A 13,736-nucleotide genomic window follows, 5' to 3' on the forward strand; every position below is an offset into this window, starting at 1 on the left:
GTGGGTTCTGGTTAAAAGTTTGCCCAATCACTAAGAAACAATAATTTCTGTCAGATTATCCTGTTTCACTCTGCAAAATTTGAGCTGCCTGAAAAATGTCTTGGGGAAATATTTTCAAGCAGCTTCCTCAGCTCTCTTTCAGGAAAATCACCTACTCTACACACTGACTTTACTACTTTACTACTGTATCTGTAATTAGCAAAGAATGCCAGGCCATAAATATTGATGCACAGATGGGTCCTGAAGTACCTTCAGAAGTTCAGCACAGGCCTCAATAGTCAGATTTTTCAAGTGAACTTTGATACAAACCCTGCAGGTTCAGGAAGACTTTTCAGAACACCCCTGTCAGAGAGATGCATTTCTCACCCAACAAGAGATGTTACAATCACCCATGAAAATCCCACAACAAATGCAGATGCTTCATTACCTACTTCTGATTTGAATTCCACACAGATCTGGCCAGACCCCCTTACTTCATTAGCACAGGTCTTTGCCTGCTGGGGAAAAAAGTCGTCTTCTGTGCTGCTGCTGGCAGTCTGAATGTTTCTGCTTATTTTTTAAACCTTTTCTTAAGTCAGATCTGTTTTTCTCTCCTGTGAAAACTTTCCTTGTTTTTGATTCTTTCCCAAAAATACTGCTGCTGTGATGCTGGGGCCATGTTAGTAATGTCACCTAAAAATCCTGAGGCTGGTCTGAAATGCCATGTCCAGATTAATTGCCATAACCAGTTAATTCATAGAATCATTAAGGTTGTACAAGATCTCTAAGATCACCAAGTCCTATTAATTCAGCAGTGCCAAGTCCACTGTTAAATCATGTCCCTAAGCACCACATCTACACACTTTTGAATACTTCCAACCACAGTGATTCCACCACTTCCCTTGGAAGAGTGGAACAAGGCAACTTGTTCCAATGCTTAACCACTGTTCAGTAAAGAGATTTTTCCAGTTTTTAGATCCTACCTAAACCTCCCCTAGTGCATCCTGAGGCCATTTTTTCTTGTCATATAATTTGTTACTTGGAAGAAGAGGCTGACCCCCACCTTGGTACAACCTCCTTTCAGGTGGTTGTACAGTGATAAGGTCCTTCCTGAGCCTCCTTTTTCCAGGCCAAACACCCCTCAGCTTCCTCAGATGCTCCTCATCAGACCTGTGCTCAAATAGAAATGGGTGCTCTTCTCCAGCCGACATCAGTGGGCACAGTTTGTCCACATCAAACCTGATCAGTCTCCAAAACAATGTATCTGCTTCCAAGGCAATGGAAGAATGGCGTCTAGGCTGTGCTAACTCCCCTGCTGGGGCCAGGAATTGGCCAAGAGGGTGTTGGTTGTCTTGAGCCAAAGCTGCTCTGGGCTCATGCCTCTGCAGCACGCATGACTGCACCCCCAGTATCCAGTCCCATTTAATTTAAAAACAGTTTATGAGATCATGCAAAACACAGGGTAACATTTCCTAGCCTGACGGGGGAGCAATTAAAAGTTGGCTTTTGGCATGGCATGGGCAAGTGAGGTTCCTGTCACACTGCCACCACCAGCAGGGCCTGCTGAGGCACCCAGCTCTGAGGGCCCGACAAGGAGCTCCCGCTGCCCCTGGAGCGGCCGGCAGAGAGGGGACAAGTCCCTCTACCCACCAGGACAGGAGGGCAGCTGCAGGTGGGATCAGGAGGAGCCCACCCAGCACTGACAGCATGAGCTGAACACTGGCAAAGGCTGGCACTGCCACCTGCAGAAACTCGGGCTGCTGGCAAGCAGGAAGGAGGCAGAGCAGGAGCATCCCAGCAAGGCAGCAAGTGAGGGGCAAAGGGAAATTCTCCACATTGGGAGTTATCTACACTGAAATTAGAGGTGGAAGGAAACAAGAAGTCCTAGAAGGGCTCTCTGGTAAGCATTAAGTACAAAAATGCTTTGGTCTCAACAGAGCAAAGAGATTTGATAAAGAAATACTTACTAGGCCTGCACTTGTACCACACAAGGAGGTACTTGCCGGTCCCGGGGCAGGGGTCCATCCCAAAGAGCCGGCTATTGACGAGGAACTGGCAGCTCCGCCTGTCCTGGCACTCATCCAGCATCTTCTGCAGCCGGGGATAGGCACCAGAAACAGAGAAACAAAAGCACTTCAGTATCCCCGCTAAAGGGAACAGCAAACAGATACAACCTGCAGAAAGAGAAGGCCATCCCTGCCTCCACAACCAGCCCTGGCAGGAGGCAGGTGATGGTGCCCGACACACCAGGTGCCACAGGAGCCACAGACCCAGTGCTCCTTGCACTGTTCTAAGAGAGGGTTTTCATCCCCTTGCATGGGTGCAAAAGGAAGGATTTGCATTGGGATGGTCCCAGAGATTTTGAAACACTTGCATGCTACTTAATCATAATATAAGACAGTACAATCCCAGGAAAAGCAGCTTTGAGGACATGGATCCACCTTGACAGTTAAAAGTAAAGACCTGAACTCTGCCACCACCAATCTGCTTTAGATTCTCTGGAGATACACAATTTCAAGACAGCTCTTGTCTCAGTTATATAAAAGCTGGTAAATATAGAGATATATAAATTGCTGGTATTCCAATAATTAGTGGTTGTGATGGGAACACTGTTATACAGCCAATTTAGACACTTTTTAATAGGGCTCATTCCTCTTCCTCCATGATTATTACATTCTTTTAGCTAAACTCAGGAAGGGACTGTGAGTCAGGGGCTTCTCCCACTACTGGCATTTTGGGTCCTACCCCCTTTTCTGCTTTTCCTCTAGCACTTGCTCCCCACTCCCTCATTCATAACTCTCACAAAAACTCCATCTCAGAATCCTCAGGGGCAAGACATTCTGTCTCCTGCTAGAAAATAGCTTCATTAAGGAAGATTAATGATTTCTTTTAACCCTCTGATCCTCTAAAGCAGTGGTAGGGGGGGGAGAATAATATTGAGTGGGGCAGTAATTAAGTTTTAAATTCAGCTGGATGGCTAGGGTGGTATTTATGTACTCCTGTAGAGCCCCTAAAGCACTAAAATTACCATGATGTTTGCCTGACACACATGAACCTGTCAGAGCATTTTGAGACCACAGAGCAAGGTAATCCACCTCGTTAAGTCCCTGTGATACAGAGCTGTGAATTCCAGCCCCAAAACAATTAATTTCCCTTGCAAGGAGGCACTGGAAAATCCTTCCTCAGAAATTTCTCTAGGCTCCCCTGGTCTCTTTTGTCTTCTCTCTGTTCACTTTTCTTATACTCACCTCCATATTTGGGCTTTCCCACAATCTTCTCCCTGTGCCATTAACATAAAGGCTGTTCCTGCTCAACCATGTGCCACCCAAACCAATTTTCTCTCTGCTTCAGTGAGTACTTTCTATTTTTGAGTTCTCCCTGGATGTAATATATAGAATCTTTAGCATTATAACTCTGAATGTCATGCTTTGAACAACAGCTGTTCCAGTTTCAAGTGCAATTTGAAGCTGCCTCATTTGCAGTTGCTCATAACTTCCTACAGCTTTCACCTTTTGGGCTGACACATGCAAAAATTCATGCCTGCCTCAAGTCTGACCTTTATTTTAAAGTTCAAACCAAAGCAATCCAGGCCTTTTCTAGCAGGCAGAGAACATATGCTGTTGTTTTCCACTTACAAAGGTAATAAAATGCAGGCATTTCATTTAAAAATACAGGATTTAGGATGGTGAGGTGAACACTGAAGGAGGTGCCTGGGAGCATTAGCCCCAGCTTGACCATCACATTAAAATGCATAGAAAGAGCATGTTCTTTCCTCTAGGCTCATAAGGGTTGGCTGCTCACTCAGCATGTGAAATTTAATTTAATGCAAAATCCAGTGAGTTGCAAAGGAATTTAAGCAATGGCTCCAGCACAGATAACTCTTTTCATCTCAAAAAAGCAAAGAAAAACTGAAACAATTCTGGAGGGCTACACATATTGAGAGAAATTCTCTCCAAATCATTGTGCACCTGAAAAGATTTTCTGGTACTGGACAACCATGCTTATATACAAGTAAAACTAAAAATATTGAGTAAGGGAAAAGAAGCAGGATCCCAAATGTTTCCTTTTCCTCTAGGGAAGCTTTCTTCCCTCAAAGGCATCAGACTTGGGTTTTGAACTACAAACCTGTTCACAGCAGACAGGTGGGCATTTCAAGAACCTTCAGCATTGTGTCATGGGTGCTGTTAAAACCAGTAGGAAAACCTCCCTGGGTTTCAGCAAGACTGATTTAGGCCAACAAGAAAACAAGTTTGGAAACCTCAGGTGAGACATTTCTGCAGCACTTGTTCATCTGTCCTCAGGCTCAGCATCAGGAACAAAGACAACAATTCACTGCCTCAGAGAACCACGGACATGGGCAGCCTTCAGGCAGTGCCACTTTGTCTTGGCTCTGCTCTAACTTGTGGCAGCTCTTGCTTATTCCTTGTATTCCACATAAGTGAAACCTCCTGAGTTTACTTCCTGTGGTATGCAAAGGATGGAGGGCAGCAAAAAACAAAGCCTTAGGGAGAAATTTGTAACTAAATTAAGGAGCAAAAGTCATCCCTACCATTGTGAGAGCACAGAAAAAAGTGAAGTTTCCTTGAGCCTCAATATGCCATTTACTAATTTGTTATAGTGTTTAGCTACAGTTCCAATTTAATTTGACAGTAGCCGTGACTCTGAAAAGTTTCACGGGGGGAAAGAAATCAGTATTTTCTTTTCATCCATGTAACTCTATTTTACCTCCCCCAAAGGGCAACACTTTTCCTGAAAATCTAAAAAAATCAGTAAGATTTCTGGTTTCCTGTACACTGTTTGAGTAATGTCTTATGCATAATGAAACATAAAAAGTAAAATTAAAAAACATACATGTTCAATCCTCAGTGAAATACATCAGGAAAAAAATGCAGGGAAAATTACCTCTACTTGACAGTGCATTTCCTTGCTTAAAAATTTTAAAAAATGTTGTTACACCAGTCTTAATGTTAACTTAAAAACTTGCACATATAACTTTTACCTATCCTTGCACGCACAGAAATTTTCTTTCCCACTGCTTTCATCAGTATGTGCTATGTACCAGCATCTTCTTAAACACCATGCAGAACAAGTGTGACCAGATGACCCCCCAAAGGTACAGTTCCCTGCAGGTCCAGAGGTTCTGGTGTTTACCAGAAGCCAAGACCTTGACTTTCTGGCCTTACTCTCAAAAATCATACATCTAGACAGTATCAGAGCTCTGGCAGATGTCAGATGTTTTTTCTGAAGCATTTGCAGATGATCAGGTAGACTGACACCAGGAAAGTTGAGAGTTCACTTCGTAGTGAGGGAATGTCTTGAGCTCACATGGCTTTTGCTCAATGGATGGAAAAATGTAGGCAATTCATTCCATGTTTTCCTTGCTATTCTGGTTGTCACTGTCATCTGAAAAGGTGGGAAAACACACCCACAAAACCAGCCAGAAAGAGGCCCGCAAACAATCTGGACTTGCACAGGAACAGCAGTAGGCCCACAGAACTGGCCCTAGCTGGGAAGTACAACCAGCTCCACATGTCTCCAAGTCTGGTGGATCCCTGACTAAAGCCAAATAAAGTCACCTCAGTTTAGATTATATTATAACAATCACTCCAACTGAGGAAGGTGGAGGAGGAATTCAGGAATTCCTGTCTGGCATGAAAGGGGAGGGAAGACACATTAATTGCGCTGTGCCATTTTATAATTGCGTTACAGTGGTAAATCAGGCCTGAGGGCTGACAGCCAGCGCTCAGGAGGGAAGCTGTGGCTGTTTAAACCCATTCCACTCCCTGGTTCATGACTAAGCTAAGAAGCTGCAAGATTTAGAGGAGATAAGAGAAGAAGAAAAGTGAATTCAAGTAAAACAAACACTAATCTAACCCCTGTGATTTATGCCCTGGATTAATCTCCCTGCAGTGACCTGGGTCTTAAAGCAAGGGCAGCCTCAAGCTCAAAACCATGTCTTTCAAGTAGCCACTGCAGATAAAACAGCATTCTCGTGTTCATTTTGTTGTGCTCATTAGCTAAGTAATTGCTTGTGCTCATTAGATAACAACCCTTTAAATGAGGAGCTGGATGTGAGCTCTGCAAGGAGGCCATCCCCAGCCATTCCCAAGGGGTGTGCTCGTTTTTAGCCTGTCTCTTCAAATCACTCTTCAAGAAGTGCTTCCCCTGCATGCTTAAAATAAACCACAACTGAGCTTAACACCCAAGGCAATTAAACTTATCTCAGTTCTTGGTCCCTCAGAGCAGTTCAGAGATCCAACACACTTAGGGTGTAACTTTGGGCCCATAGAAGCCAATGGTGAAACTCAAAGGGAACGAGGGCTTTGCCACAGGGCTGCTCTCTGTATAGCCTCCATCTTCAAAGGACCATAAGGATGACTGCAGGGCATGTCAGCCATGCATGAAATTACACAGAGGAGCCCTACTAAATAATTGCCCAAATTGTGTGTTGCTGGGGAGAGTAACTCACAGAGCAAGCTGCATGAATGTATCAGAACCATGTGCAGCCAAGGGAAGATGCATATAGCTCTGTTAAGAAACTTATGCAAGAAGATACCAGTAATTTTAAGTATTTTTAGGTGAAATTCAGTCCAGGCATGGACATTATGGTGGAGTTGCACCAACACTTATATTGGTGCACCTTCAGAGTTTTTGCAATGGGAAATAAATACAACAAACAAGTTAGCATGAACTCTCCCTACAGCACAATACATTCATAATGGCTTCATGTCACATTTCATTTGAATTTTGATACTCTTTTATGTACCCTTGAACACTGGCAATACTTTAAAGCATGCTATAAACTTAGTGCTTTCAAGTTGAAAACTTATTTACAGTCCTGTTGCTGAACACTGAACATTCATCTCCATTCATGCAAATTACTGAAGTCCATGGAGGAAGAAGATTTTCCAAGAATCAGCAACAGGGAAGCACAGACTACATAAGGAAGTGAAATCCATGTTGATGAGGTGCAGGTGACCTGCCTATGGCTTCATTGAGCCACCTTCCCAGCCTGTTCCACTAGAAACTAGTTTGGCTTTGCCCAAATTACTGTATTCCATCTGTGCATCACTTGAAGAAGAGATCAGAGGCCCTGAATCTTGATCTATGGCAGGTTTTAGTGCTCTACTATCTCTTGCCACTCTCCCATGGACTTTGCTGGCTCACAGCAGAGTCAGCAGGAGGAAACTATGCTCACATGTTTGGTCAGTCACAAAAACATACCGGACTGTGAAATAAAGGACTGAAAACTAGGCATGCATTCCCTGTCACCAGCTCTGCTATGGGGGTAGTAGATGCCAGCAGGACAGTAGAGTACATAGCAGTGGGCTGGGATGCTAAAACACCAGCAGGATTCACCAGTGCTCCTCTGTCAGGGCCTTGAAAGAGCCCAGAAACAGCAATTCACAAAGAGCAGCAACATCTCCACCAAATAGAAGGGCCTGATAAAAGCTGCATTACAAATATCACCTAATTAACACTACCTACATTTCCTAACAGTAGGAAACTTAATCTGTATGCAGGGTCAACTTCAAAGGGAGAGGAGGTCTAAGCTGAAGAAATACAAAAGGATGCATAACCAAAAGTCATGAGATTAAAGAAAGGGAAAGCTTAAAACACAAAGTGGAAAAAAAAACCCTGGGAGCAAACCATTACACTGTCAAGCAGGGTCTTAGTGGCAATGATGGAAGCCCCATGACTTGGAAAGTTTAAATTTAGAGTAAACAAAGCATTAGGAGGCTTACACCCTGGGGAGCAGTCCTGCCTCATCAGGGAGACAGGCTGCACTGGCCACCTCTGCCTCCAGTGCCTCTTCTCCTGCAGGACATAATCACTCTGCTCTGATGAGCTACTTCAGTCATGCCAAAGATTTCACAGACATAGCAATTTAGAGATTGTCTGTGACCTCTGCATCCAGCAGTTCTACTTGCAAATAACTAGCTGGAGGAGCCACTTGCCAGAGAGTTCTATTTCAGCTTAGGCAAGATTCATGAATGAAATAGCACTGGTTCTGTGATTTTTAACAGCAACTTTGGCAGTGCAGAAAACAATTCTGGACCCTGAGCTCACTGCTCACCATCCTGTGCTAAGTAATTAATGTGGTCTGAAAAAGAATTTCCCACACTGCTCTTTAGTTCACTGACATTTTTGAGACTTAAACCTTCCTTGTTCAAAATGTCTAGAAACTGTGGAGTTCTAATATTCAATATAACAATGGGTTCTCCTCCCAGTGCTACTCATGACCATTATTCTTCCTTTCTACCAATTTCTTCCTTCTTTCCCCCTGACCATCATCATCTTCCAGATGTTCAAAGTCATGAGAAAGGGCCCTTTTTTATTCCTGTTGAGGCCACTTAGGGCTGTGACATCAGTGGGACCAGGCGATATCTGGTGACTGGACATGTCAGGAGCCATGGTTCTTGGCCTGCCAAGAAAACTGGGGCAGTTGGGAATGTTTCCTTTTACTTGGTATTTTACCTTCAATCCAGAATAACTGGGGAAAACAAAATCCACTTTGGAAACAGCAACATGAGCCCTCTCTTTTTGGGATCAACAGCTGGCCTGTGCTTTGAGAACCATTTCTGGAAAGTTTGTCTCATCTTTCCCCCAGCAAAGAGGTCAGCTCCCTTTAATTTCTTCTTTCTTTGTTTGTTTGTTTGTTTGCTTCACAGAAACCTTCCTGGTGGATGAAAATGAAAAAAAAAAAAAGAGGGAGGAAATGTTCAGGGAATCCTGGGGTCAGTATGCAAGGAATCTGCTCCCTCTTGCAGGGTTGCTGAAGCGACAGCAGGAGATGGTGGCAGCAAAGGTGTCCTGTCTCTCACCCAAAGGACAAAAGGAAATACCACATCAGCAGCACTAGTGATCCTTGTCACCAAGGTCAGGTTATCCTGGAGAGTGTTGAAAGAGATCCAGGGCACAGGCCATGCCCACAGGCCCTTCCCAGATTAGCTAATCTTTCTAAGGAGAGTTGGGATTCAGCTCCAGAGCACCTTCTATGCACAGCTCCTCTTGGGAAAACAAGTGACACGGTAAAATATTGCCCTTGGAAGAGCATCTATCTGCTGATTTCAGTACCTGTGCAAATGAGGAGAGAAGTTAGCCTTCAATGTGTTTGGTAAATATCAGAGGGCAGAAGCACAACAAATTAAGTGGCTCTCCAGGGTTTTCTGTTTTCCTTACAAATAAGCTGTGGTTTTATTTTCTGCCAATTTATCAAAATGAGAAAATTGCAGATAATCAGCTGTAAAGTGTAATATAGTTTTCTGGTAATAAGCAATAATTTTAGCCAACCATTATACATTCTTCCATACAGACCTCAAGTGTTTCATTGCTGAAAACAAATGGCATCAGAAATACTGATCCAGAATTCAGCCTTCCAGTACATAAAGGGGGCTTACAAGAGGCTTGCAAGAAAGGTGGGCAGTCATACAACAAGGGGGAAAAGCCTTGAGGTGAAGAAGGGAAAATTTAGATTAGATACCAAGAAGAAATTCTTTACTCAGAGCGTGGTGTGGCATTGGAACAGACTGCCCAGTTCTGGCTGTCCCATCCTTGGAATTGTTCAAGGCCAGATTGGATGGCGCTTTGGGCAACCTGATCTAGTGGAAGGTGTCCCTGCACATGGCAGGGGATTAGAACAAGACAATCTTTAGGATCCCTTCCAACTCAGACCATTCCATGAGTTGGTGGTGATTCTATGAATGTCCAAATTCTTTGTGCATTTGGAAAGCTCCCCTTGAATCTGACATTACAGTGTTAGAACAGAAATGTGCAGTCTGGGGTCACTGGGTCACTGCCCTAATGTCTCATACAGACTCTCCCAAGTGGTCTGCAAACAAAACAAGTGACTAAAGCAAGGAATCCTGGCAGCCAATCACATAAAGCTGAATTAGTAGTGGTTCTCTCAGTGTAATCAACTCCTCTTTCTCCCTTTTTAACGTAGAAACAATATCTGAATTGGACATTTACAGTGGCGAGAGATTGTAAATGGGAGTTTACATGCACAGCTAGTGTTTGCGGGGCGCAGTTAATAAATGCTCCTCACTGCCTCCAGACCACTCTCCAGAGAAGCAGCAGATTTATACAGTCATGGGTTTGATTAGACACAGTGATTTTATATACTTAGTTATGAAGGGTTTGGTTTGGCTGACATTTTCAATTACTGACAAGCAGAATATACACACAATTGGTCCTGCCTGTAGCAGCCATATATCTGAGTTGCAAAACCACAAAAATACGCGCAATTTCCTTGTCTACAGCTTTCCAATTTCCAACACACATACATTTCCTACCAGTGAGCTGCAGGCAGCTTGCCATTCAGCTTGTGGAGTTCCTGGCTTACCCCTCAGAGAGGCCTCACCCCCTCCAGAACTGAGAGAGAAGATGAGATTCATCTCTGGCATTTGGACTCATCCTACCCTGGGCAACCACAACACATGGAAGGATCAAAGCCACATTTGGGGGCACAAAGAGGCTGTGAGTCTCCTCCAAAAAGGCTCAGGAACTTGCCAAAGGTGTCCCAAGAAATTTGTGGCAGAAGAGAGAATGTCAGCAGCTTTCCCAGCACATCTGCACCCCCCAAAATGGGTTAATAACAGTGTTTTGGTCATCATCATGTAAGAAATGTACTGCACGAGGGATCTACTGCAGGACTACCTACAGGGAACGCAATTCTCACTCTGATAAACAGGGATTGGGAATTACAAGCCACCTAAGTATTGAAGGCAAAGCTAATGGGGAACAGGTCTGAGGACATAAAAAGCTAAGAGAGGCAGGTAAGGATTTATTTTCAATCCCTCCTACACATAAAAACCATGAAATGGAAACCCTAGGGTAATATCTTCCCTCTTCTCAAGTGCTTCCAGATGCCTTAAGTGTGCCACTCACCCACAAGGGTTCAGGCGATGCTCATAGCTATCAATCACCTTGGTAAATGAAATGTTGCAAGTAAATTTTTCAGTAAATCAATAAAAGAAGGGAAAGCTTGCCACTGCCAAAGCTTTCTCTCTGTGTTCTCCCACCCTAAACAATACAACTGTCTCTCATCTGTTTCATTATGAACTTTTGTTATCATATCTGGGAAAACCTTCCACTGATAAGGACCACATCCTCCCATACTACAGCTCAGTCCCTTGCTGTGCAGTGGAAGTGTCATGAGGGCAACTTCAAATCTGTCAGCCTAAGGGTTACACTACAGCCAAACACCAACCTTGCCAAATTCTTGAGAACTTACCACTGGCATTTGGAAGCCAAAGCACTCACATCAACTTTTTTAAAAATGCTGTAAATGTCTCTTTAAAACCCTGGATGCAAGGGGGAGAAGTGATGTGGAAAACTCTGGCCTTTAGCCAAATTATAAAAGAAATTCCTCACTAACCCTTTAGGTTCATTAATCTAGTCTGCTATAATTTTTTATTATGAGTTATTATTGATTCTAAGCCATAAACACACTGGATGACTGAGAGCTTTGCCCAAAAGTTTTCACAGTCCCAAATCTGGCACTTGGAAAAACTTGTGCTTGCTTCAACACCCAGAAGCAGACCCTATTCATCTCAACAACATCAGCCAACTCATGTTTCTAATTTTAGTTGCTCCTACTGACAGTTGAGTAACACTGGCACCTTCCAAATAATCCTTTGATTTGCTGACGTCACACCTGCTCTTGGGACAATACACAGAGACAACTTTCCCTACACAGATGATCAGAGCTGATTAACTACTGGGGGATGTTACGAGTTTAAGTGATGTATGACCACTTACAATGGCCTAAGAGCCAAATGAGTCACAAAAAGCAAATCCAAGGATTCTTTTTGGGTTTCACATTACCAAAGTAAAAGCCTCTTGAAATAATATCTAAAGCAAAAAGAATGCTACAGCAATTTCTGAATATGTTGAAAAAGCTAATATTTGGGAAGGAAAACTATAAAAATAATGCTCTTCAAACCCAGTCAAGCATAATGCAGTCCTGAAGTGTAGTTCTCCTTCAACCACATTCCTGAAGTGTTACTGACTAGAGTTGCAGGAAAACTAAGAAATTCACTATCAAAATCTAATTCAGTCCTGTCTAAACTACAAGGATGAATTATCCACTAAGCTATGTGAGATGTCAGAGCTCCCATGCTGGGTAGCCCTGCTTAAGGCAGGTCTGTGCTGCACCAACACTGAGACCTGCTGACTGGCCAAGGAAAGGTGAAGTACAAATTTAAGAAATGCATTTTAACAATACCTGAAGAGAAGTGCCAACTGAACAGGCAACATCTTCTTTAATTAAAGTTGCATAGGAGTGGGGATAGCGAGAAGGGCACAGCTGATGACTTGGTACAATTCGGCCGTAAAAAGAAGACTGGATGCTGATGGTGGTTCTGTGGGGACATCTCAGGGACACATATTCTCCATCACAGGCATGGTCAGTGTAATTCTTTAGTACCTGTGATATGTAACCTGCAAAAAACACAACAAAAACCATCATCAGGGAAAAGTAGTTAGCAATTAGCGATTTACAGCAATGCAGCCAACAAACACAAAATAATAGTCAATGAGGGATGCAGATTTTATTACTCATCTCACAAAGGTGCAAAGGAGAGACACGATGACAGGGACATTAGGGACACTTGGTGAATTGACCTTGAGCCATGTTTCATATCGTTAGTGGAAGGAACATTTGGATGCTCTAAACTCTTCGTTGAATCATATACAACTTATTTACATCAGCATATCTGTCAACTTTACAGGAAATGCAGCTGAGCCAGACTCATAATTTAGACTTAGTCTAGCAATTTTTGGCCCCTCAGTACAAGACAGATCTCAGTAAACTGGAGTGAGTACAGAAAGCCACCAAAAAGGCTGGAAGCTAGAGCACTTTCTCTGTAAGAAGTGGCTTCTTCAGCCTGGAGAAGAGACATTTTTGCGGGGAAAATAACAGCAGCTTGCCAGTATCTACTCTGAGGTTATCAAAGAGATGGAGCAGGCTCTTCACAGTAGGAAAAGAAGAAATAACAGGCACAGTAAGAAACAGGAGTTTTAGACCAGATATATGGAGCAAGTTCTTCAGAGAGCAGTCAAGCAGTGGAGCAGCTTGCCCAGAGAAGCTGTGCAGCCTACATTACTGGAAGTTTCCAAGACTTTACTGCATAAAGCCCTGAGCCAGCAGGTCTGACATTCTAGAGCAGTAGGTTAGACTAGAGAACAGAAGTCCCTTCCAACATCACTTTTCCTATAAACTAATGGTCATGGGCAAAAAGGCCCAAATGCAGAGTCACTAAGGGGAAGGCTGGGGTACAATTGGTTGTATGAGGTCCTGTTTCATCCTGGCACTCCAGTCCCATCTTTGATCTCCTTTCACATTATACCATTTTAATTCTTCTGGCTGCACCTTCCGTCCTAGCCCTTTGACACTTCCTCAGAGCTTTGCTTTCTCTCTCATTTTGAACAGTCTCAATATTTTTTGAAGGAAAAACTACACAGAACTAAATCTCTCCTTGTTTCTTAGGGGATTATGTTATCCACTATAATGAAGTTGTTGACAAGAATAAAGCAGCGGGACAAAGTCTCATTAAAATTGCATTGAGTCAAAAGGGCTGATTACAGTCAGGTTGCCATGGGAACTCCCAAACAATCCTGACTTTGCCGCACTCAGGGAAGCCTCCTGGTTGCTGATACAGAGACATCCATACAGGGAACACTAGAGCATGCCCCATGTCAGTGTCACCCATGGCTCCATTCAACCCCACAGATCTCCTCTCTGCAATGGGTCT

General features: G+C 43.4%; 1 protein-coding gene across 2 annotated transcripts in view; it reads right to left on the reverse strand.

Annotated features, from left to right (window-relative positions):
• EVA1A (eva-1 homolog A, regulator of programmed cell death) overlaps positions 1 to 13,736 on the reverse strand; it is a 207,617-nt gene that overhangs the window by 137,731 nt on the left and 56,150 nt on the right. For both annotated transcript variants that reach the window (XM_005485088.4, XM_026792189.2), the window contains exons 2-3: positions 12,209 to 12,423; positions 1,947 to 2,070 (exon numbers count right to left, since the gene is read on the reverse strand). In XM_005485088.4, the coding sequence (XP_005485145.1) occupies positions 1,947 to 2,070; positions 12,209 to 12,423 (339 nt within the window). The remainder of the gene's footprint in view (positions 1 to 1,946; positions 2,071 to 12,208; positions 12,424 to 13,736) is intronic.

Source organism: Zonotrichia albicollis, chromosome 3, assembly GCF_047830755.1.
Source record: "Zonotrichia albicollis isolate bZonAlb1 chromosome 3, bZonAlb1.hap1, whole genome shotgun sequence".
In the NCBI taxonomy this organism is placed as follows: domain Eukaryota; kingdom Metazoa; phylum Chordata; class Aves; order Passeriformes; family Passerellidae; genus Zonotrichia; species Zonotrichia albicollis.